The sequence below is a fragment of the Acanthaster planci genome, linkage group LG06 (assembly GCF_054643075.1).
Source record: "Acanthaster planci isolate LZ-2023a linkage group LG06, COTS_SCS, whole genome shotgun sequence".
NCBI lineage: Eukaryota > Metazoa > Echinodermata > Asteroidea > Valvatida > Acanthasteridae > Acanthaster > Acanthaster planci.
This window is the reverse complement of record NC_141782.1, coordinates 6,990,272-7,012,378: the sequence shown is the minus strand read 5'-3', so window position 1 is coordinate 7,012,378 and position 22,107 is coordinate 6,990,272. Positions and strand designations below refer to the sequence as shown.

The following is a 22,107-nucleotide window of genomic DNA, read 5'->3' as shown; positions in this document are numbered from 1 at the left end:
GATTATTGAGCATTTTGAAATTGCACATTGTTGGGGATACATCGCCCGATGATCAGACAGAGCTCCAGCATGACCATAAACGTCAACCTCCCAAGCCAATGAATTTTAAGCCTACTGACAAAACTGTTCGGCGACTCGGACATTTCTTCACCGGCGAAAAACGTTGACAAAAATATCGGAAGGCACTTATGATTGCACAGGGCTCCAAACAACTACATAGTACACATGCATTTGAGTTCCCAGCTGTTTAATGTAGGCCTACGTGAGGCTGAGGGTTTTAAGAGAGCATCTCCCCACCCCCAAAGAGTATGATTATGAAGTGGGAGTTTTAAAACTTCGACACAGTCTAGCTACCGCATCTGTCTACTGCTCTAAAATCCAACTCGTCACTGCCAATTAACGATCCAGTCTGCTTATTGTATGTTTAGTTTACGAATAAAAAAGGAAAGGCCGATCATCAGCACGATTTGTACCTGATCGCTACTTACCATTATGTGCGTGCGCCAGCACTGCCTCTGCATACTGTGTTCCCGATCAGCATCGCTCTCGTCGCCTGTTCATCACGCTCATCATGCCCGCAATGTAATGCCCCTTTCCCCCTCAATTTTCAAGATAAGTTACTGTGTTATTTTAATAAAATCTGATCTCTACAATATTGTGTATTTATACATCTTCAACCAATAATACCCTACGAACAAATTAAACATGTTAAACACTTCAGAGAGATCGTTGATGAACTTATTCCCATACGAGCACCCTTCATGTACAAAAGCGGCTACGTTGACCGAGGTTATTTTTATAAAATAGTAGGTTGTGTCGCAAATTTATATTTATAAACCGAAATATAAAACAGAACAAAATATGAACATTTTAGGAGTAACCAATAGTGGTTAATTGGTCAATCTGAAGCCCCCGATCCGACAAAAACAGAAGTGTATTTTTCTTATATCGGCAGGCGGGTTAAAGCCGGGTACCAGTCACGGCCTCCGTGTGGCAGGTTGCACTACACCAAATACGCGCCCATACAAAACAGCGCAAAAATTGGACCGAAATAGCGCCGCCTGTTGACTCTCGTGAAGAGGTTGGCCTCCGTTTTTTACTGGAAATTCACGATTATGGCCAGATCACTTTTCGTTTCAATTTCATGAGGGTTAGCCACGAATTCTTTTTTATTCGCCTTTCAAGGAAGATACCCCCAAACAGCAGTAAAACTAAGCGCTCATTCTGAATATAGCCGCCCGCCTCTATCGAAAATAGGCCCGCAATGTGGGGCTTTTGTGAAAGAAATACCCCGAACTGGAAATTATCAGTCCCAAATTCGGGATTTTAAGAAATATTTCTATGATGCCTCTTGACTATGGCATGATGTCTTATCGTAAAATCCCCTTGGGATCACAAAATATCAAGGAACTCTCGCGCAGAGATACAACCATTTGGTGGAATGCACCCAGCAGGCGTGCAACAGACCGTCACTGGAAATCGTGCACGCGTAGTGCGCGCCCCCAGCTCGGATCCCTGTACGTGCGTGCACTTCGCAACTCGAGAACGGGTGAATTACGTCTACAAAAGTAACGTTGTCTCTCACTTATTTTCCTCAATTTGCAGTCCATGGTTCTTCTTGAAATTCCTACCCCCCATACGGATAGATAAGGCCACGAAGAACTTGTAAACATGAAATTAGTTTCTTCAACAAGGCAAACCAAGGACAAATTATAACTACATTTGAGGTCGTTTTGTACACAAATCTTGGAACTTGGACGTCAGTCGTAATGAAATGAAGACAAATTCCATCCCGAGCTAGGCCTGGACAGAGAGGCCAAAATGGTAATCCTTTCCAGAATCTCCATGAAGCAAAGGGCTGCTCTCAGTGCAAAATAAGCCCACGGGTTTGAGGGTTTTGTGAACGAATAACACCGAGTTGGACGCCAGAAGTCCCAAATTCGTGATTTATATGAATCTCTCTGAGTTCCTCCCGATGACGCGATGGCACCTCTTCTTGCAAAACACCTGCGGATCACAAAATAACAATTTGGAGGAATGCATCGTATTTGCAGCGAAGTTCTCACGGCGCTATTCGACCTTTGGCTCAGGCTGCACGCCGGTAAATAAGTTGTCGTAGCCAACGGTGATAAATATCCGAACTTAAATAAAAATCAGGAGAAATACGAGCTTCTCAGGCGTTTGAGACGCACATCAAGTTACAGCCCATTTTTAACCATTCATAACTGATGACCTTTGAAAGAATTTTTCTTCCACAGAAGGTCACCCCTAAAAATCAGTCTTGAAGCCCTCGCCATGTTGAAAAATCGACGCCTAGGCCCACGCTTCTCGAAAATAGACCATTTTCAGATGCCGATTTCTTCCAAATCTCACTCTGACCCAAGTTGGAATTTGTTGTGGTCGCCTAAACCTGTCTTTCTACAAATCGTCAAGTTCATGGACTACAAAATGCTCTATTTCGTAGAGAATTTGAGTGCATACAAATTGTGATTTGGCCTGCGCAAGCAGTTTTTGGCCTTTTTACTGGCCTGCAGCTTTCAGACCGTTCACACATAAAACCGTTCATAGCAAAACAAAAGCTACCACACGCTAATCCATTTCAAATAGGCTACACATATCGGTTGGAGCAGTTAATCAATACGTTAAACACTACCTTAGGTCAAAAAGTCTCCGGTTATTTGGTCAGGGGATGTTCCAAAAGTGGTGAAGTGACGCGACTTCCCCCCCCCCCCTAGAAATGATGTACATATAACAGGCGATGTCCATTGAGATTGCATAACGTTACGAATCGCCGTTACGAACACTGAAATAGACTGGCCCCATCACTATTTACCTCACTGTTCAGCTTGTAGATGTACACAAGACGTAAGACCACCTCGTTTGTCTGGTTCCCTAATATAAATGACATAATAATACATAAATGACGTCATCTGAAAAAGAGTGCACGGCTAAATGTATGGGCGCCGGAAGGACTCCTTTACTGTACATAATGGTTACTCAACCGCACCCCACCAAAAACACGTTTAAAAATTTGAAATAAAACTACGAAGTAACAGGATTCCAGTCGATCAAGCAAGTTTTGCAGCTTTTGGACATACACCAAATAGGAACTTTTTTTATTTTGCCGACGCGCAGGTCTACGATGACGCCCGCGCTGACCAGAAACTGGAGACTTTTTGGCCTTTAAGCCTGGTTTCCATTATCGACGTAAGAAACGCAGAGAGCAACGCAATCAAGACGCAAAGAGTAGCGCGGACATACGGACACATGCCAAACGGAGGCGTCGCTGACAACGCAGACAAACGCAAACCATTCCGCGAACGATAGGCAAAGTTGAGCCAGGTTTACCTTTGCCAACTGTCTCCTCGAGTAGCATCCCCATACAAACACACATGCTCTCTAGCTCTCTCGTCTAGTTCTACAGATTTTGCCCATTTTCTCCTTAATACTTCAATATTACACACATATGATCAACTAAATAGCTGACCATTGATGAAATGTATGAAACTGGAGTACAGGTTAGGTACCATGAGGCGGTACAGTCAATCCAAAAGGGTATTTTATTTTCGAAAAGAAAATCATTGTTTCATTTTTTGGGTGGAATGAAGGCATCTACTGTCTCCTCCATTTGTGTATGCGTCTTGACGTCTTGTGAGCCGTCTGTGTTACAAAAGACCATATGGAAACCTTGAACCTGAATTCCAAGTGTTAGGTAGATAAAAGCTGGATTGAACAGTTTACGGTACTCCTATTTTATGTACATGCATCACGGTTATGTGTATAGTTTGTTCGTTTTATACCGATGTTTTCTTCATACTAGTCCACGTTCCTAGACCGTACATGCGCTCATAATAATGGTATACAACCATGGAGCTATCACGGCAGATCAACTTTTTGGACCGTCCAACATTAACCGTGGAGGTAGAAATCATAGTCCAACTGTGCAGGACTGGACATGACCGGCTGTCGCTGTGACGTAATGGAGTCGCCCTTCTTGTAGTTCAGGTGTGGGCTGTACCATTTTAAAATCCTGGGTACGTTCCTACTTTATGAGTTCCTTCTTTAACTGAACCTTCGTTATTGCATCGTGTCTATATGCATTTCTTACCGTACCATTTATTCAATCTTAATATAATATTACTTGAATTGTAGTACTTTTTCCTGTGAAGCAACCTTTCGTCGAACGGTACACAAACGTTAAAATAGAATAAATGAATTATTGATCTGCACGCTGCATACTGCGCAAACTACTGTCTACATACAAAATTGCACGTGTGATATACGAATGCAAACTGACACCAAGAACGATAAATTAATCACACAAAGCGTTCCTCACTCATTTGAGCACCCCTGTCAGATATGGTACGGGCCAGCTCCTCAAATTAGGGTTATACATATGAGCAAAATCAGCAAAATCCAGCGTTCTGATTATTCGAGAGGCTCGAAAACTGGCCAAAAAGGGGCATGGTTTAATCTGGACAGAGTGGGTGAACAACTAACCTTTGCCTTAGTATTATTTTTATTTTGTATTTCTCTAACAATCACCTCAAGCAACAAATTATGACATGCACATTATAAAAATATTAGCAAAGGGGAAACGTTGTTTAAATGTCCCTAGTTTGAAAAAGTTTTGTGTGTGGAGCAAATTCATTGTCATAACTATGGCGCGCGTCAATTCCTGTGAACTCGCAATAAATCTGGGCAAGTTGAAGACCACCCGCAGTCCTTCATGCATGATACACAATGTATTGGTATTCCAACCTTTTAATTAGTTTTCAGCTCCAAGCGGAAATTCAATTGAAAAGAGGATGTCCCTTAATGGAGTTTCATCACAAATCAATTTGATGCCCAAACAAATTTGATTTGACGACGTTTATTACAAATATAAAAGCAGTGTGCAGCTTTTACTGAGCGGATTTTCCAGCATCCTGTTCCTTCAAAAAATACCTACACAACGTACCTCGACGGTAGGTACTACCCATTAGAAAATGGAATACTCCAGAAGCCATCAAATCTGCCTGTAATAAGGGGAAGCCGTGAAGGTTTACTGCCGTCAGACTCAAGACAGACTAGTCGTGGTCTTGTGACCGTAGCTGCCATTAAGTTATTCACCGTTCTTCGGCCTGTCCTCACATCACGACTTCACGTACGTTTTTTTTCACAGAGTTTGTCAGAAAAACAACTCACACAGCGCGCTGCCGGCTAACACGGCTGGGCACCTGCTGGTCTCTAAACCTGTCTAGAACTGTAACCTCGCAGAAAGGACTGACTTTGAAGCAGACCATCATGGCATTATTCTCTCATCGGCAGAGTTTATTCATTGGAGTTATTACTTACTGTGTTTTAGCATCGGTGCTATGTGCTGACGAAGCCCAGTTTACCAAGATTGTACCTAATACTGAGAAACAAATAGAGAAGTTGAAAGAAGATGTGGGCCCTGAAGGAGATATGGGCCTATCTCTGGAGCAAGAACAGCCACAAGAATACAATGAGCTTGAAAATTTGGCGAAGCGGGAAGATATAAGCATAGATGCAGCGATGAGTGGGGGCGACTTGCAAGGCTTTGACTTGGGACACACGCTTGAAGGAAACCGTGACAGATCAAGGACAAGGTCAAGATTACGTTATCTGAACTCTCAGGTGAGTCGTATAGGAAATAGAACAAAACGGAGAGGGTGATTAGAAACCGTTAGAATTGAAATGAACGCCATTAGGTACTGAACACTTGGGTCTTCGTAAAGTCTCCCACTGGGAGTTGGTATAAAGTATTCACCCTTTTAAAAAGTGTTCCTGCGTTAAATTTCGTTTTCCCATGTATGTAGGCCTATTCCACAGTCTTATTCGAAATTAAAGATGTTCAGTTACTTCATAAAATACACAGCCACGGACCCAGTATTTACGAAGGAAATGCGGCCAGTAGAAAAGAGACTATACATGTATAGAACGCTCACTCATCACTCACTGCCGTGGCTAAACATACTGCGGAAAACAGAATGTTTGAATACGGTCATGATCTGAGCGCAAGGTTCAGCATAACAACCGGGGAACTTGAGCATAGAACATCCAAGTTTAATAATGGAGTTAGGTGAATGACATTCTGAGGGTTGGCCATGGTGGAAGCTCCGAGCCTTCACATGGTGTTAAGACAGTTCTTGATTGGACAGGATGTGTGTGTTAAAAGGTAGCACTTTCCGATCCACTACCCGCTGATCGATTGTATGATCGAAATCGATCATTGAATGAATTTTTTTCATCCTAAAACTTGCCTAGTTGAAGCAGCTGTTTATATACACGATTTCACCTTCCCGGCCCCTAATGTCCTGTTGACCTCAGCTGCAGTATCTTTGGATTATTATGAAATGCAGTAAACTTGTCTCTTGTTGTTTAGCACCTTTCCAAAAAAATGCGTAAAGAAAGAGAACATGATAGTTAGGCCTAACCATTTTTTAGAGATTAACATGGCTTGACAGCATGTGCTGTTTTATTCTGACGACCCTTTCCCTACTACGCTTAGGGAAACGGCTAAATGAGATAAATCCTGCAGGTTAAAGTCTCTAAATTAAAGCTGCCAAATTAGTTGTTTTATACACGTAGTCGTAAAATCATAAATAACGTCATCCATTAGGCCCTATTAATGGTCATTGGCACGGAACATTAGTCGTTAAATCTGTGCCAAACGACATACTAGAAAACAAATGGTGCAGCTAAGTTCAGTTCGTTCAGTGGAACCCCCCCCCTTTTTAAACTGTAATCGAAATAGCTGTTTTTGCAGAAATAGTGTGTGGGGGGGGTGTTACTCAAGTTTGATTGGTCGATCTGCCCTGTGAACAAAAAAAAAAACATGTTTGCAGTGAAAACAAAGGTTCTTCTCTTCAAGAAGTAACGATGTTTCATTCAGAGAAACACTAGACCTAAAGCCACAAGCTGACCAGCCAGGTCATGGTAAAGCACACAAAATAGCAACATTGAAGTTGAAAAGGTTGACTCTGCGTTAGGCTGATGTACAGTGTGATCCAATGATCCCAGATTTTGAATTAGCCCAGCACTTTGCTTTACACCCCCTTTTTTCAATATCCCCTCCCAACAGCGCAGTAGATTTGTCGATCACATATATATCAAAACAATTCACAGAATTATCAAAATTGACACAGTGTTCTCAAATGTAAACATCAGGCATTGTTAAACAATGGACTGTCATGTGGGATCGCTGTCTATGTAACTTTCGGACATCAACTGTAAAGATGTCTTTTTATGATAGTTTCATTCTGTGCGTTATCCGAGTCTACTGGGAAAAAATGAACTCGGGAGTAACATAAGTCAAGGCCGTATAACTGTTACCACAATACATGTAGTAGACTTTTGAGTATATTCCGATATATGGATCGCGTTTCATTTTAGCTTCATTTATGGGTTGGTCTGAATTATTTGACTGGAAATTACTTGTATTTGGTTAAAAAGAAATATGTAAAAGGTGATGAAAACCGGCAACTTTGCATTTATAACTATTTTTCTTGTAACATTGTAGACATTCGTTTTATTTCGAAGACCAGAAACTCAAAAAGAGCATTAGAGTGACCACCAACATTAAAAGCAACGGATGTTTGAAAAACATACTGTAGACAAAGGGAACCTTTCTTCGATGTCATTGTGTGTATATTGTGTACATTTTAAATCATTTTTATTGCAAAAGGTGCTTGTTTTCAGTGATCTTTTGATCTTTTCAAGTCCTGGGGTGTCTGTAGGTCGACTTAGTATAGGCTGTAGGTGTCTGTAGGTTGAATTAGTATATATTAGGCCCTATAGGCAATAATTAAAAAGGAACATTTTTTTCTTCTTCGGTATTGCCCTATATTAAAATATTATAATAATTATGCTTAATGTTTTTTAAGTTTCTATTTAATTGCAATTCCATAGGCTTTCATAAAGTGTAAAAACAGTAAACACAAAAGAATGTGACGTGTTCGCGGCGGTAAATTTGGCAGATTTGGAAGTGTGCTGCATATAACATACCACAGGTTTTAAGCCAGGCGACGTTATGGCGAATGGTGCGGACGTGCAGCTATTCCAGATTTTTTTATATGGAGTGCAGGCTACACCCCAGCAAAGGGAGAATTCTTCTTGACGCCTGCGGGGAAATTGGACTAGATGTTTGGAGGATATGCGAGAATCGAAGGAAATAACATGCAGCTGCCCTCCCGTTCAGAAATTTTAATAACAAGAAATCAAAATGAAGCCACTGGGCGATAAATTTTTACAGTTTTTGACAGGGAAATAATGCTCGGTATAATGTATCGGTATATTCTAACTTTCACCTGATAACCAAAATTGATTAAGTACACAAATTCTTACTTCATTGCACTTTGTTGTGAAGAGGCATCAGTTTAAGAGCTGGTCAAAATTGTAACCGGGAAAACGCTTTTGTTTAATTAATTATTTAATTAAATAAACCAGTCTCAAAGACATTGTAATTTTTGTATTTTAGCAGATGTCTAGAATGAAGGCTGGAGGTTAACCCCCATATAGGTTTCGATATAATTTGCTACTCCTACTCCAATCTGAAGACTTTCGGCTATTACACTTATCCGTGTTAACTAGGGACAGTGTACCACAAAGTGTAGTGAAAACATTGGCATAAAGCATTGAGCTGAAAAATCGCGGGAAATCACAGTAGTGTTTGAAAACAATACATGTGATCATGTGACGGTACAATGCAGCCGACATGACAGGCCAAAAAAGTCTCCGGTTTCTGGTCAGCGCGCGCGTCACCGTAGACCTGCGGGTCGGCAAAATAAAAAAGTGTATTTGGTATAATACGATGTCCAAAAGCTGGCAAACTTGCTTGATAGACTGGAATCCTGTTACTGCCTAATAAAAAAAAATATGTATGGGGTGCTTTGGAGTAATATCCCTCAAGGCCTATAGCACCCATATATTAAATTTTAGTCAAGCACTTTTTTTCAGATGACGTGATTTGCGTATGATACATTAAGGCCGTGTCCGAATAGTTGGCTGCAGCTTGAAATTACACACGAGTCTGTGATAGGAGCCGCGGCCAGTTCCCATAGAGTTGTGCGTAATTTCTGGCCGTAGCCAATTAATTGGGACACGGCCTTACATCTGGGAACCTTACCAACGACGTGGTCTTATGTCCTGTGTTCATTTACAAGCTGAAAACGCTGAAAATCATTTCCTGGGTGAAAAAAAGAGAGGACAAGCCGCGTTGCAGCGCCACTTTTGGAGTCAGCCCCTTACCAGAAACTGGAGACTTTTTTGGGGGGGGGGAGGCCCTATCCTTCATTGCTACAGGATACATGATACTTCTACTGTGTTGTTATTATGAATGCCTATTTGAAAATGCGAATGGACGTATGTAGTTTTTATTGCAGTTTCAAGGTTATGTCTTATTTTATGATGATTTTGCCAGTGCTTGCAGATTAACTTTGTTTTTATTTTATATTTTTTCCAAGTTAATTTTCAAGAAATGAAAAGTTTGATATTTATATCTTTTAAAAACATACTTCTTGAAATACATCTCATAAAACGATTTGTTTAAAAAATAGATACCATGTTTCAAATAATACATCTAATAATAACGAACTGGAGAAAATGTAACTCGTACAAACTAATTTTTGAAAACAATTATCCCGTAAAAACGAAGTTAGGAAAAATATATCTCATAAAACAGACTTCGGAAAATGCAATTCACTTTTTGAAAGTATATACCTGATGGCACTACAGGGATTTTGTGAAAGGACATTTTAATTTATGCAAAAATTTAATATTTTTGGAGTCTTACTAATTAGTTTTTTTCTAACGACATCTGTGTGATATTCATACGCTTCATTGAATCGCCCGCATTGTTGGGGAAGAGAATGACCTTTTTTAATTTTCCCACTGTAGATTGAAGTTTCCTTTTAACTTTCAAGTCATTCACATTGACATTTCGTTAAAAGCCAGACGTAAGCTGCAGTTTCCGCGTAGATTTGGTATTGGATGACGCTGCCTCTGTGGCGAACGAATTGAACTTTTGATCTTTCTGGCGTACAATAAAGAAAAGACAAAATCCAATAAGAGTCGTGTCTCTTTAAAGGGGGACTATTCGCCGAAATTAATGGATGCTGTTTTCTTATAATAAAGAAGTGAAGAACGCAAACACAAGCTATACAAAGACAGAAAGAAATGAAATAATTTAGGTCTTTATTTTCTGGCTTTGAAGATGAAAGTTATTGAAACTTGGGAAGATTAGGAGGATACTTGTGGGAAAAATTTAACGTTTGCTGATTCACATTCAGTTGCCTACATACTTGATTGTGAAATATAAAGGTGTTTGCGGCGTGACCAAGGAAAACAGCAAATGCAGGAGAAGATCAAGCTGTCAAGAAACGGGGATGAGGCCTCTAGTAAGTTAGTAACATGTGAACAACTTGGAATGGGTGTTTAAGTCGCTTGTGAGGATTGAAAAGACAAGGCCGTTGATTAATAGAGGGTATTTTCGGATAATTTTCTAATAAATTACGCTTATGCCACAACCCAGCAGCCTACATTTCAGACCAAAAATTGGTTGTACTCTCTAATTTGATACACCCATCCAGTGTGGCTTTTAAATTCATATTCTTATATTCTTGAACCAAGAAAGAGTAATAACGCATAATGTATCAACCTCACTACTTAGAAAACTCACTGCTAACTTTCTCATTAGAAATGGTGATAGACATCTTGAATTGGCCTCCTCGAGACAAGGATTCTTTAGGAAGCGTTTCGTTCTAGAACGAAACATTTGCCATAGTTTACAATAAGTTATGATGTGCTTGCAGTGTTTGCCGTTTGGCACCAGCTCATATCTCGTCTCATGCAGTTAGACAGTTTCATTGCTAGAATAAGGGTAAAATTAATAGAAATTAAATATGCGTTATGTACAGAATTTGAAATCTGAGCAAGGCACGTCAAGGGTATGTCAACGCAGTGATAATACGATTTCCTTGTAAACTCACTCCTTGATGATACAATTTCCTTGTAAACTCATTACTTGATAGAGGTTGCCATCTGGTTTGGTCTTCTTCGGACGAAAATCGGCTATGATCTAATGTGCTATATTACAGAAAAGCACTCTGACGTGTCTGTGTAAGTCATTGTTATACTCTTCTGATTTGAGACAGAAATAATGCGACAATGCCCTGTCTTCTCTTCTATCAAACAAAATTGGTCAGTGTGTATGTCTCCACTATCCATGAAAAGAGATTCTTTATAGATTACACATTTGCCAAGTGTCTCTCGACAGTCATCTCCATCTTATTTTGGGTTTTCCACCACTTAAGACGATTCTAGCAAACCGTTGTGTCATATGTGCCTACATTCCGTCTCACTCTTCTCCGTGGTAACAGCTGTTTCAACGCTTCGGTTGAATTAAGCTCTTGAGAGTCAGTTTCACGAAAAGATAGAAAGGGGTTAATATTTGGAAAGAACAGAAGCTGATGATATTCCAATGTCCAGCAGGAAAAAAAGGGAACTGGGAAATTAACACCCCCCCAAAAAAAATGGACTGTAAAAAGGGTTTTAGTCGAGAAGGTCACGAAAAGCAAAATTTGTAAAAGCGGAACCAAACCAACAAACATTCAAATTTAGAGAGATTCGGGACATTGCGTGATGCTCATTCCTTTTATATGAACGTTATATTTCAGCAAGAAGAACAGAACAATCCAGATAAAAATGAGGGTTTTTCCTGAAGAGTCTGCAAAAACTGAGGAGGGAGCAATGATGCTCGATGGCTCTCGTTTCCCCTTATTTCCAAGGGAATTAAATTTTATTCTCATTTTTCTGTCTGTTTTGAGGAGAGATATTTTACCATGCATACTGCTAGGTCTGCCAATAAAACAAAAATGTAATCGACTTGAGAATTACATTCCCCCAGAAAACACACAAGCAAAGAAAACAGTTCCATAACATGTCAGTCAAGCGCAAAGGCTCAGCCTAAACCAAATCATACCAAACCGAACTGAACCAAAACTCCAAAAATGTATCTCTCAGTTTGTGAGTTTTGGTTTTGGTTTGGTCAGAGATAAATTTAATGGCGAAATCCGTGGGAGATGCTATCTCATAGCATCTGTCCTTGAATTATTTTTCGGGAAGAATTTTTGAGTGCATACATCTGCCCTCCCTCCCTAAGCTATTGCTTCTCTCGATATGGAATTGCATCTTGTATATACGCATGGTGTTCCCACAAAGGTTGTCCGAACACTGTGTATTCAGTCGCATAGTACTTTGATGGCATTAAGTGAATCCATTATCTGCAGGAATCTTGAATAAACAGCGAATCTGGACAGTTGGTCATCATCGATTGCTATTACACAATGAAGATGCTACCCATAATACAGCAGGGTACCTTCCCCTAAACCGTTTTTAAAACTGTTTAAAAATGTATACTGCAATAAGATGAAACTAACATCCTGAATAATAATTGATATCGAATTAGTTCTATGTATGTGCATGGGAAATATATGTATAATACAACACCTGAATAAATCCCCATCGTATCACGAATGGATTGTTAATCACTCGTAATGAATTATCCGTCCCAACACACGGTGCTGCCGCACAAGCAGAAGTTCTGTTCTATTTCTTTGAAATTATGGGGAAATTAGACCCTCAAAATTGATTATTTCTTGTAGTGGAGTTATTTTCAAAATGGCGTCACACTTCAAGACTACCTTTTCTACGTTTAGCTGATAAACTTTAGATGGAATTTACCCTCGTGAAACCGTGGTTAGCTACCAATAAAATGAATAGACGCTGATTAAAATGATAATATAACATTTAGACTGATTTGCGTGCCAAACACCTGAAAAAGGTGTATTTTAAAATGAGAGCATTGATCACTGTTGCCACTTTTCAGTTTAGTTATTGGTCTGCAATGGGAATACTTGAAAATCTCCACAAGACGTTTGCATTTGGTTCAACAGTTACTGCATATTTTAGACATAAACCAAGACTGGTGGTTAGTCTGTTTTAGGCATTCCATCGTGCACACATAACTCACTCCGGGTTTCTCGCAAGTTCATGACTTACTGTGGTGATTGTTTTTTTGTTTTGTTGGTTTCCATTTTTAAGAACCGTTCCGAGAACAACCGAAACATAGCTTGGATTCCTTTATAACTACATGTACGAAGTAATTATTTATAGATACGTTTAATACAGTACGCAGTCGAACCCTCTTTACCCTAGTTTAATTATCTATGCAACATATCGAAATACATAACAGCACGTTGAACAAATACAGGTGGCACTATGAGACTCCACGGCTTCCTGAACGGGTTTGCTTTGCCTCTTGGCTTGGTCGGGCGTCCTCTCCATTCACTTCAACCATTTACTCGTGATTAAACAGCTGTCTGCAAGAGGGCATCTTGTTGCCGGGCAACTGCCTGAAAACCTACCAGGGGACTTAATCATGGAAAACTTAATTACTTTTACTAAATGGAAAAATACTTGCTTTCTACTGGAGTCAATGAATGTAATGTATTTACACTCTTCTTTGTGAAACTTTAATGGCAATCAACCGTGCGATAATTCACCCTTTCAGCATGTGGCCAATAGATGGTACGCCTTGTCACGTTCGCAGTACATGTATTGTCCCTGACTTGTTCACAGTGGGTGGGAGACCTGGCTTGGTAAAGAATGTAGGTGCGCGTCTTTTTAAAAGTATTACTGCATTTGTTTTTTGTTTTTTTTGGGAGAGTCGGCATGATATCACAGGGGTCGAGGCATGCAGGCATGAAGCAGTGTTGTGGGTTGTCTGTGAGTATTGGGGTAGGGATACCATGGAACACAGAAACATTATAAAGGGTACGCTGAAGTGTTTACCGCTGGCAGAACATTTTGCTCTGGATCAAGCGAAAATTGATACGCGGGATGTATCAACTATACCGCTCTCCCATCTGGTCACTTGGTAGTAGTTTGCTTGTCCTTCACCTGCCTGGAATATAGGAAAGCCAGCATTCATGTTGAATACCAGCCACTTGTCATGTAAGACTTCTCTTCTTAGTAAAATCTTGTATGAACTTCTGGTTGTCTGGTATTCAAAGTAATTGCTGGCCTTCCTATATTCCAGCCTTTTAAAGAATGTTGACACATAACTCTCTTACCTACATTAAACGTAATGACCTCACACTAAACAGTTCAAACTATGATTCACTGTTTATTGAATTCCCTCGTAGCCAGAGTAAAAATATTATAGTTGGCGTATTTAATAAACCACCAAGCTTTAATGTAAATAAATTTGTCGCTGACTGCCATAGCATTCTCTTAAATATCAACAAAGAATATAACATTTGTTTATCATGGGTGATTTTAATATTGATCTTTTAAACATAACAGCCGTAATCCAACTCAAAATTGTGTCAGTTCACTCTCTAGTGATTCCTGTTTACCACTGATAAATAGACCCACTCACTTAAAACATCTACCACTGCAACCTTAATTGCAGTGGCATATCCAGCGGGGGGGGGGCAACCTATCTCAACAGCCTTTTCTCTCCCCTTTTTTACAAAGAATATTTTATAGGTGAGAAGGAAAGAAAGTAATTGATATATTATATCAGCACCAAATTCCAAAGAAAACAACACCAGCAACTAAAAGCAAGGATGTCGGGACCGTGCTTTCATTTTTTTTCTCCCCAACATCATGTTGAATGAGTCTGAAGCCACATTCGATTCTGAATATGCCCCCCGCACACCAAAAACTGGATATGCCACTGCTTAATTGAAGCATACAATCAAATAGTATTGAAGGGAAGTGATTTCTGAACATTTACCTGTCTTTCAGATATCTACTTTTAGTATTGAAGGCACCTTTAAGTACAACCCCAGTCGTTCCATGTACACAGTAGATCGAATGGAAAGGTTTAAAATTGATCTAGATAAACCAAATTGGGACGTCACATCTACGGCGACCCAAATCACGCATTTGATAACTTTCACTCGTAATTCTTGAACATTTATGAAAACAGTTTTCCTCCATAGAAAATTAAGTGCAAGAAAAACTTAAGTTATAGAAGACGGATGGAATAATAAACATAATTAAATACAAAAGCAAACTATACCAGAAATACTTAGAGAATCCAACTCCTAATAATTTTGTTACTTATACGTATCTTTCCGTAAGAAGTGAATTACTGATGTCAAAATAAGTAAAGCCAGTTTTTCTAAGGATAAGTTCGCAAAGGCTAAAACTTACGCTAAACATATTTGGGATATAATTATCTCATTATTGGGTAATAAAACATATGTTAAATGCCTTCTCTAAATTTAAAGTTGAGTTTTAATAATTACTTCCTGCAAGTAGGGGCTTCTCTCAGCCAAATGATTCCTAAAACTAGAATTATACGAAACAAATCTTACTAATCCTAACGTAAACTCATTATTTCTTAATCTCATCACTAACACTGACATTTATTATATTGTCTTAAAGTTAAAAATAACAAGTCACCTGGCATTAACCATGGATGATCAAATCTGTGATAACCTACACAGACGATCCTTATAGGCGACCCGTAAAGTTAACTTATCTCTTTTCAAAGATGTCTTCCCTGACAAATTAAAGCATGCCAAAGCCACTCCCATATTTAAAACGGGAGATCTGCAGAGCTCAGTGATTACCGCTCAGTTTTAGTACTAACCTGTTTTCAAAACTTCTTGAAAACAGACATTCGATAGTATGTGATAGGGCTGTGAAATTTCTCGGTAAATACAAATCTTATCTCAGACAACTAGTACAGTTTTCTATCTAATTACTCAACACTAATGGCTCTAATTGACTTAACAGGAACAAGTAGTCCCAGCATTTGAATACATTATTTATCCTATAGGCATATTCTTAGATTTATCCAAAGCCTTTGACACTATAAATCATATAAAGATAGTATTATTCTTCTTACTAAACTGAATTATTACGGTATATGTGGGGTTGCTCCCAGTTGGTTTAAAAGTGATTTGTTTAGCATTGTGTAAATTTGAATAACTGTCTGTCTGATTTTAAACCTATCGGTAAATCCTGTGGTGTACCTCCAGGTTACTTGCTAGGACCATTACTTTTTTGACATTTTATCAATGACATCTCAAATACATCCAATTTGCTCTTATTCATTTGGTTTTATACAGACAGACACCACTATTTTTATCGTCACAAAATCTTGTCTCCTTCCATGAAATAAATGTAGTAAACAATGAACTGGTTAATACATGTGACTAGCTCAAAGCAAACCTTTTATCCCTCAGTTTATCTGAATGCAATTACATGATTGTTAGTAACAGGAAAAGCATAGTAACTTATCAAGTCAAAACATCTGTTAAACAAGTTTGTAAGTTTTAATTTTTGAGTGTTACTCTTCGTGACAATTAATTGACTTGGAAATTTCACATCGACGAAAGTCTCTAGAAGTATTGGAGTGATTAACAGACTTCAGCAAGCATATTGTTCCGTTTGTAGTTCTGAAAGCACTTTATACTTCACTCCTACTTCCTTATTTTTTATTGTCATGTTTTTAGGGGAAATACTTTTCAGACGAACTTAGATAAATCAACTATTCTGCATAAGAAAATTGTTCGTATCATAACATATTCGTCATGCAGGGCTCACAGTCAAGCGATCTTACAAAACTGAAAGTACTTAAGTGTTGTTAACCTTAATAGATACCAGCAGGCGTTATTTGTGTACAATATTGTAATATTTTACTGTAACTGTCCTATAGTCAAATGTTCATGCTTACTTGCAATTTACATGATTTACAATACCAGAGCTTCATCTAATTCAACCTTCCATATACTTCAACACAAAGACTGCCTCTGAAAACAATCAAATTTTCTGAACCCGAAATACGGAATTCTTTGCCTCTGTCTCTGTTACAAACAGTCAAATTCGTGCTCTTTTTTAAGCGCGTTATATCTCCTGTAAATTTATACTTTTCAAATAGTACATTTTCTATAATTCAGTTTAACTTATCTTATTGTTGATTTTCCATCTGCCCAATTGCCCTAATTTTACATTATACAGTCTATTCCTTAACCGATACTTGTACATTCACTTATTGGTCTTATTGGTCACCTGTGTTTTGTTTTTCTAATTGGTTTCCTGTTTGGATTTATCTGTGCGTTTTGGTTAACATGACATGCCTTACACAAGCTTTTGCTTTTTCCCCCAGGTTTTGCCACCTCTTAATTCTCTAATTGATCTGCTGATATATCTTATGCAGTACGCCTTACCATGAAGAGGAAATAAATGTTACTGTTAAGTCTGCAGAAGCTGGTATTATCAGAAATCAGCACGTCAAAAATCGTGGTCATCACGGGTAGCAATGAAACAAACTGTTTGTTGTGGCAGCTGTTTTCAAAACCGTTGTTTTGACACGTGGGTAAATGGCAACACCAGTAGAGAGAACAATTTCGGATTTGTTCCGTCATCAAGTGGTCATGGAAAGGTGTTTATTGCTGTTACTGTATATAGCGCGAGGGTTAGTTTCACGCTGACGGCTGAGAAAATTAAAATGAAGAGTCGTATTTAGTGTAATTTTTTGGGAGTTTGCAATGTCAAGTATCTTTTTAATCTCATTTACCTGTTGGTTTCTCTGTTTTAGAACCAGCGGATGATTTCTCAACAAGCTGCGCCCAAGCAAGCAGGCCAAAGCGGTATCAATGCCCGGATGGCCAAGATGATCGTCGGTTTACATAACAGTTACAGGCGAACCGTTCCCGGGCCAGCCGCTAACATGGAGGAAATGGTCAGTCAATTTTGCTATTCTTTTAGGTTTTACTTTTTGAGGGAAAATAACTATTTATGCACAACAGTTTGATTTACTGAGATGCCCTGTAAGTGTTTGTTTTTTGAGGGGGGGTTAACATGTTGGGTGTTTTTATTGAATTTTACTGCGCCCTGAGAAATTGTTATTATTATTGTTTACAATAGACTACTTAGTATTTTCCTTGAGCGGTTGGGTTTACATTCTGTACAAATCAGAAAGACGGAAAAATGCTCAGATAATTATTTTTCATTGTTTGTTTCAATGGAGCGATCCATTCAAATGAAAAGAAACTGATTTGGGCTTATCCCAAAGTAACAGTGTGATAGGAGCTTCGGGAAAGATACAGCTTCAACCTATACATTGAAATATTCGCAAACTTATACAGATGACACTTGAGCTAATGACTTGCTGTTTACTAGCGCAGGCATCTAATACCACTCGACAACCAAGCTTGCGAGGGTCAGCTGGGGACGTTTGGAGTCAAATTAGTACCGGATACCGCAGTAAACATATTTACGAGATGTAAATTTTGCGTCGGGGAGATGCTGTCTTGTCAATTACTCGTATGTCTTCACACAAAGGCAAATCTTTCACAACCCACTCTAATTAATGACAGCTGATACTGTTTGCTGTCTGTCTATAGCTGTTCTGTACAAGAGTACTTATTACTGTTTAATCACATCAACCAAGTTAATTTTGTCATGTACAAGGAATACTGGAGTGACGCACATGTCAATAAGAAAATCAAATTTGTGATTAACATGTATGAGGAACAACTTAGTGAGTAAAATTGTAAAATGAATTACCAACCCAAACTCACACAAGTCTGTCACCTGTAAAAAGTGAACGTTCAAATAAATTCACACTGTCCGGTCCGACCTCATTAGTTTAATCAACTCAATTACTGGAGACGAAGGCCCTGCGGTGCTTGAATGAAGTCAGATGAGGCAAAGTAATCAGATCTAGTAGCGCATATAGCTATAGACTCAGAACAAGCAAACTGCCCTCGCTACCCTCTAATGAGGCACATTAATCAGACACCTGTCAGTTCGAGGGTCTGATCAGCCCACAAATGAAGACACAAATCCAGTCCATTTCATTTACCGTTGGTTTTGAAAATTATTAAAGCCAGAAGTCAAGATCTAAGTTCAAAACTAACCCATGAGTCAAGACTTCTTGCCAGACCCTAGAGTACACAGAGTCTATCTTCAAAACAGTCAAGCTCATGGAAATGAATTCACTCCTAAGATAACTAAACTACGTGTGGCATCAGTGGCGTATCAGTGGCGTATCTATATGTTTTGGTGGGGAGGGACGGTTAAGTTGGGATTTTTCCGTAAATTTTTTTTCATTCGTTGAAAAAAATCTTCTCCTCAAAAGAATTGTAAAAGTGTTTGCACTTTCAGTTCCCAAAAAGGTCTCAGAGTAGAAACTTGCCCTGTGCCCCGGTTGGATATGCCATTGCATGACTTATACTGCTGCTTGTACGCTGGGTTGGGCAATCCTGGCGCAGCTTGGTAAATATCCTTTCAACTTACTCTTCAGCTTTGATCAATATTGTCTTCAGTGTCTTCAAATAAGGTTGTGTTTCTCCAAGCCGTTGAATGATAATTTGGCTCGATATTATCTAAACTGATATGCTACTGTACCAATTATCTTCATCAGTTTAATATTTCCTGATGTTCCAGGAATAGCCCTTTTAACACTGCCTGGCAATACTGCCTTCGTTTCTTATTTTAATATGTGAGTGTTTAGGTTTTCCAATTTGTTTCTTATTTCCTTTCCTTTCCTCCCCAATAAATCCCGCAGACAGCGACAGGCTCGGGTGCCCCCCTCCCCCCCAAAAAACGCAACCCAAAAGTAACATTTGTTTTCTTAAAAAAAAACGGTCAGAAATTGTTGCTTTGGAAATAAATAAAATAAAATTGAAGCTGAGGATTTTAATCTTTTCAAAACTGAAGACTTCATCTCTATCTGATGATGGGTTGTAGAGATATTTTTAATTATGGAACACATCTCATTATTTATTCCGTGCAGTAAGTGGAAGTTTATACAGTTTTTTGAAGTGAATGCAGTGACTGAACTCAAATCCTAAATATCACACAACTGTTTGGGTTCCTTAATTCTTTCAAATTTCTGTCTCGTTCTAAAACTTGATGAAACGGCTCCTTATGTCAGAAGGCAATGATTGTTAATTAGTGTACAATTTCATATAGTTTAATAAGATTGTGTCCGTTTACCTCAGTCATTTTGTAACAAGGTATTAATCTTCTTAGTACTGTAACATTAACCACTTTCAACAATAACAGGATCCTGTTTGTAGCTGGAAAAGATAGTAACAGAACCTTGTTCAGTTATTCATTCTCGAGACCTTTCCAATGTTTGTTGGGTTGCTTTTTTTCACTTTGAACATTCACGTCCTTCCTTGTGTGTTTCTGACGATTTTTTCTTTTTTTTCAGAAATGGGATGAGGATTTAGCCACTATGGCCTCGGACTACGCTAAGGAATGCATCTGGGCACACGGCAACCCAGACAACATTACTCCCTACCAGCACGTTGGTCAGAACCTGGCCTACAGTAGGGGTGGAGCACCCTCCTCCCCCATGTTCCTTATCTCGCACTGGTTCAATGAGAAGAAAAACTATGACATTAACACCGATTCATGTGTTCCAGGAGCTGTATGCGGCCACTACACGCAGGTAAGATTGTCAAAGCTGATTGGTAGATATTTGTCCTGTGTGATAGCATTGTCCCTGTTACTGTTTTGGGGTTACAAGTCAGATGTAGGAATTCAGTTTCTAAATCGTTTGTAACTCGTATGTACAAGTTATGTTGTATAACAGTTACTGACATTCGTACGCCATATTGCTATATATCATCTACGTACGGGTCAGCAGAAGTAGTGAAGCGCCGTAACGAAGTATGTTAGAAATTCGGCTGAAAGCTGGAATGTGCTGAACTCTTGCAAACCCGGAACGCGAACACTTGGTTGCAGAACCACGAATTTGTGGTCTCAACTCCTTGGGGTATGAATCAGTCATATAGTACTGTATACATGTTTTGCTAATGTTCTGAGAAAAAATCGATGCTTATACATGTAATTGTATGATATGTATATGATTTAACTGAGACGTTAAAACTGTGCCAAAGAGAGTTATCTCTCCCCGAGGCTCATGACATTGCGAAATAAATGTCGCTGGTTAACCAGTTTCTGTATTTTAGCTTCCGAAGGATTATTTCCCTTCAGAAACAAAGGTTCGTGCTGTATTTTTTTGGTCTCTTCCTTGAATGTTTCTGCCAACATGGATGGTAAGATGAAATGGATGTTCCAATCACGTAGGTTTCTGCAGAACTTAGAGCATGGAGTTGCTGTGGTAGTCTAGCCATTTGTGGGTGTTGATGGCAAAAATAGGATGAGAGGAATACTGGCACGTTCATTGTGTATCTATAGTATTATTAACAAAATATTAAAAAGTTCGTGACATTTTAAATCTCTATACCCTTTTGGACGTTTTTAGTAGTCTTTGCTTCGTATTTTGTGATGGATTTCTATGAACAGGAATTTTAAATGTGAATTCCCACATCGAAGAAAATTGAAAACGCACAAAATGATGAAATTGAATCCGCACGATATAAGACATACATCAAACATATGCCTACAAACACGATAAACTCATCAAAATTTTGAAGTGGCTAAAACTTTGGTCGTTTTCCAAATATTCCATTGACATTTACCTGTGGCGGGGAAAGTTTCATCACGGTTTAAGTAGGATTGCTTATAGATAAAACACACAAAAACATTTATTTTTTCTTTAACAAAGGAGCCGAAATACCACCTTCAAGGTAAAAGGATGGGGATACCATTTCAAGAGTGATTTCTGCACATGAAGACAGACCCACCCACACTATTAATCTTTTGAAGAAAAGGCATATGTTGAAGACATTACCCCGTGGAGAGTGATGGAGATCTTACTTGTACATTTACAAGTTACAACCGTGTTCATTTCACGTTACTGTTCGTACACACGTGTACAAATGGGATGAGAGGAATACCGGCACGTACAAATATTCCACGTCAAGGTGAAGGGATTTTCAAAAGTGTGAAAGACAAACCAAACATTGAAATCTTCCCAACCTAAAATTCCTTGACAATAGTAACCGTAATGTGACATTACGAACACAAGTGCCCTTGGCCATGTTCGTTTATAGATCTGAGGAGGGTCGGGCAAATTTTCTTGCGCTCAGTGAGTGGAATATGTGTAAATTTCCATCTTTCATTTTATGCTAAATATGAGGAGTATTATGGTACTCTTCCTCACAA

General features: G+C 38.9%; 1 protein-coding gene across 1 annotated transcript in view; it reads left to right on the top strand.

Annotated features, from left to right (window-relative positions):
* The first annotated feature begins 5,038 nt into the window (after positions 1–5,038).
* The window catches only part of LOC110980026 (uncharacterized), a 29,025-nt gene continuing 11,956 nt past the window's right edge, over positions 5,039–22,107 (top strand). Inside the window, exons 1-3 of the mRNA XM_022236296.2 lie at positions 5,039–5,640; positions 17,621–17,764; positions 20,246–20,485. Of these exons, the coding sequence (XP_022091988.1) occupies positions 5,287–5,640; positions 17,621–17,764; positions 20,246–20,485 (738 nt within the window). The 5' untranslated portion in view covers positions 5,039–5,286. The remainder of the gene's footprint in view (positions 5,641–17,620; positions 17,765–20,245; positions 20,486–22,107) is intronic.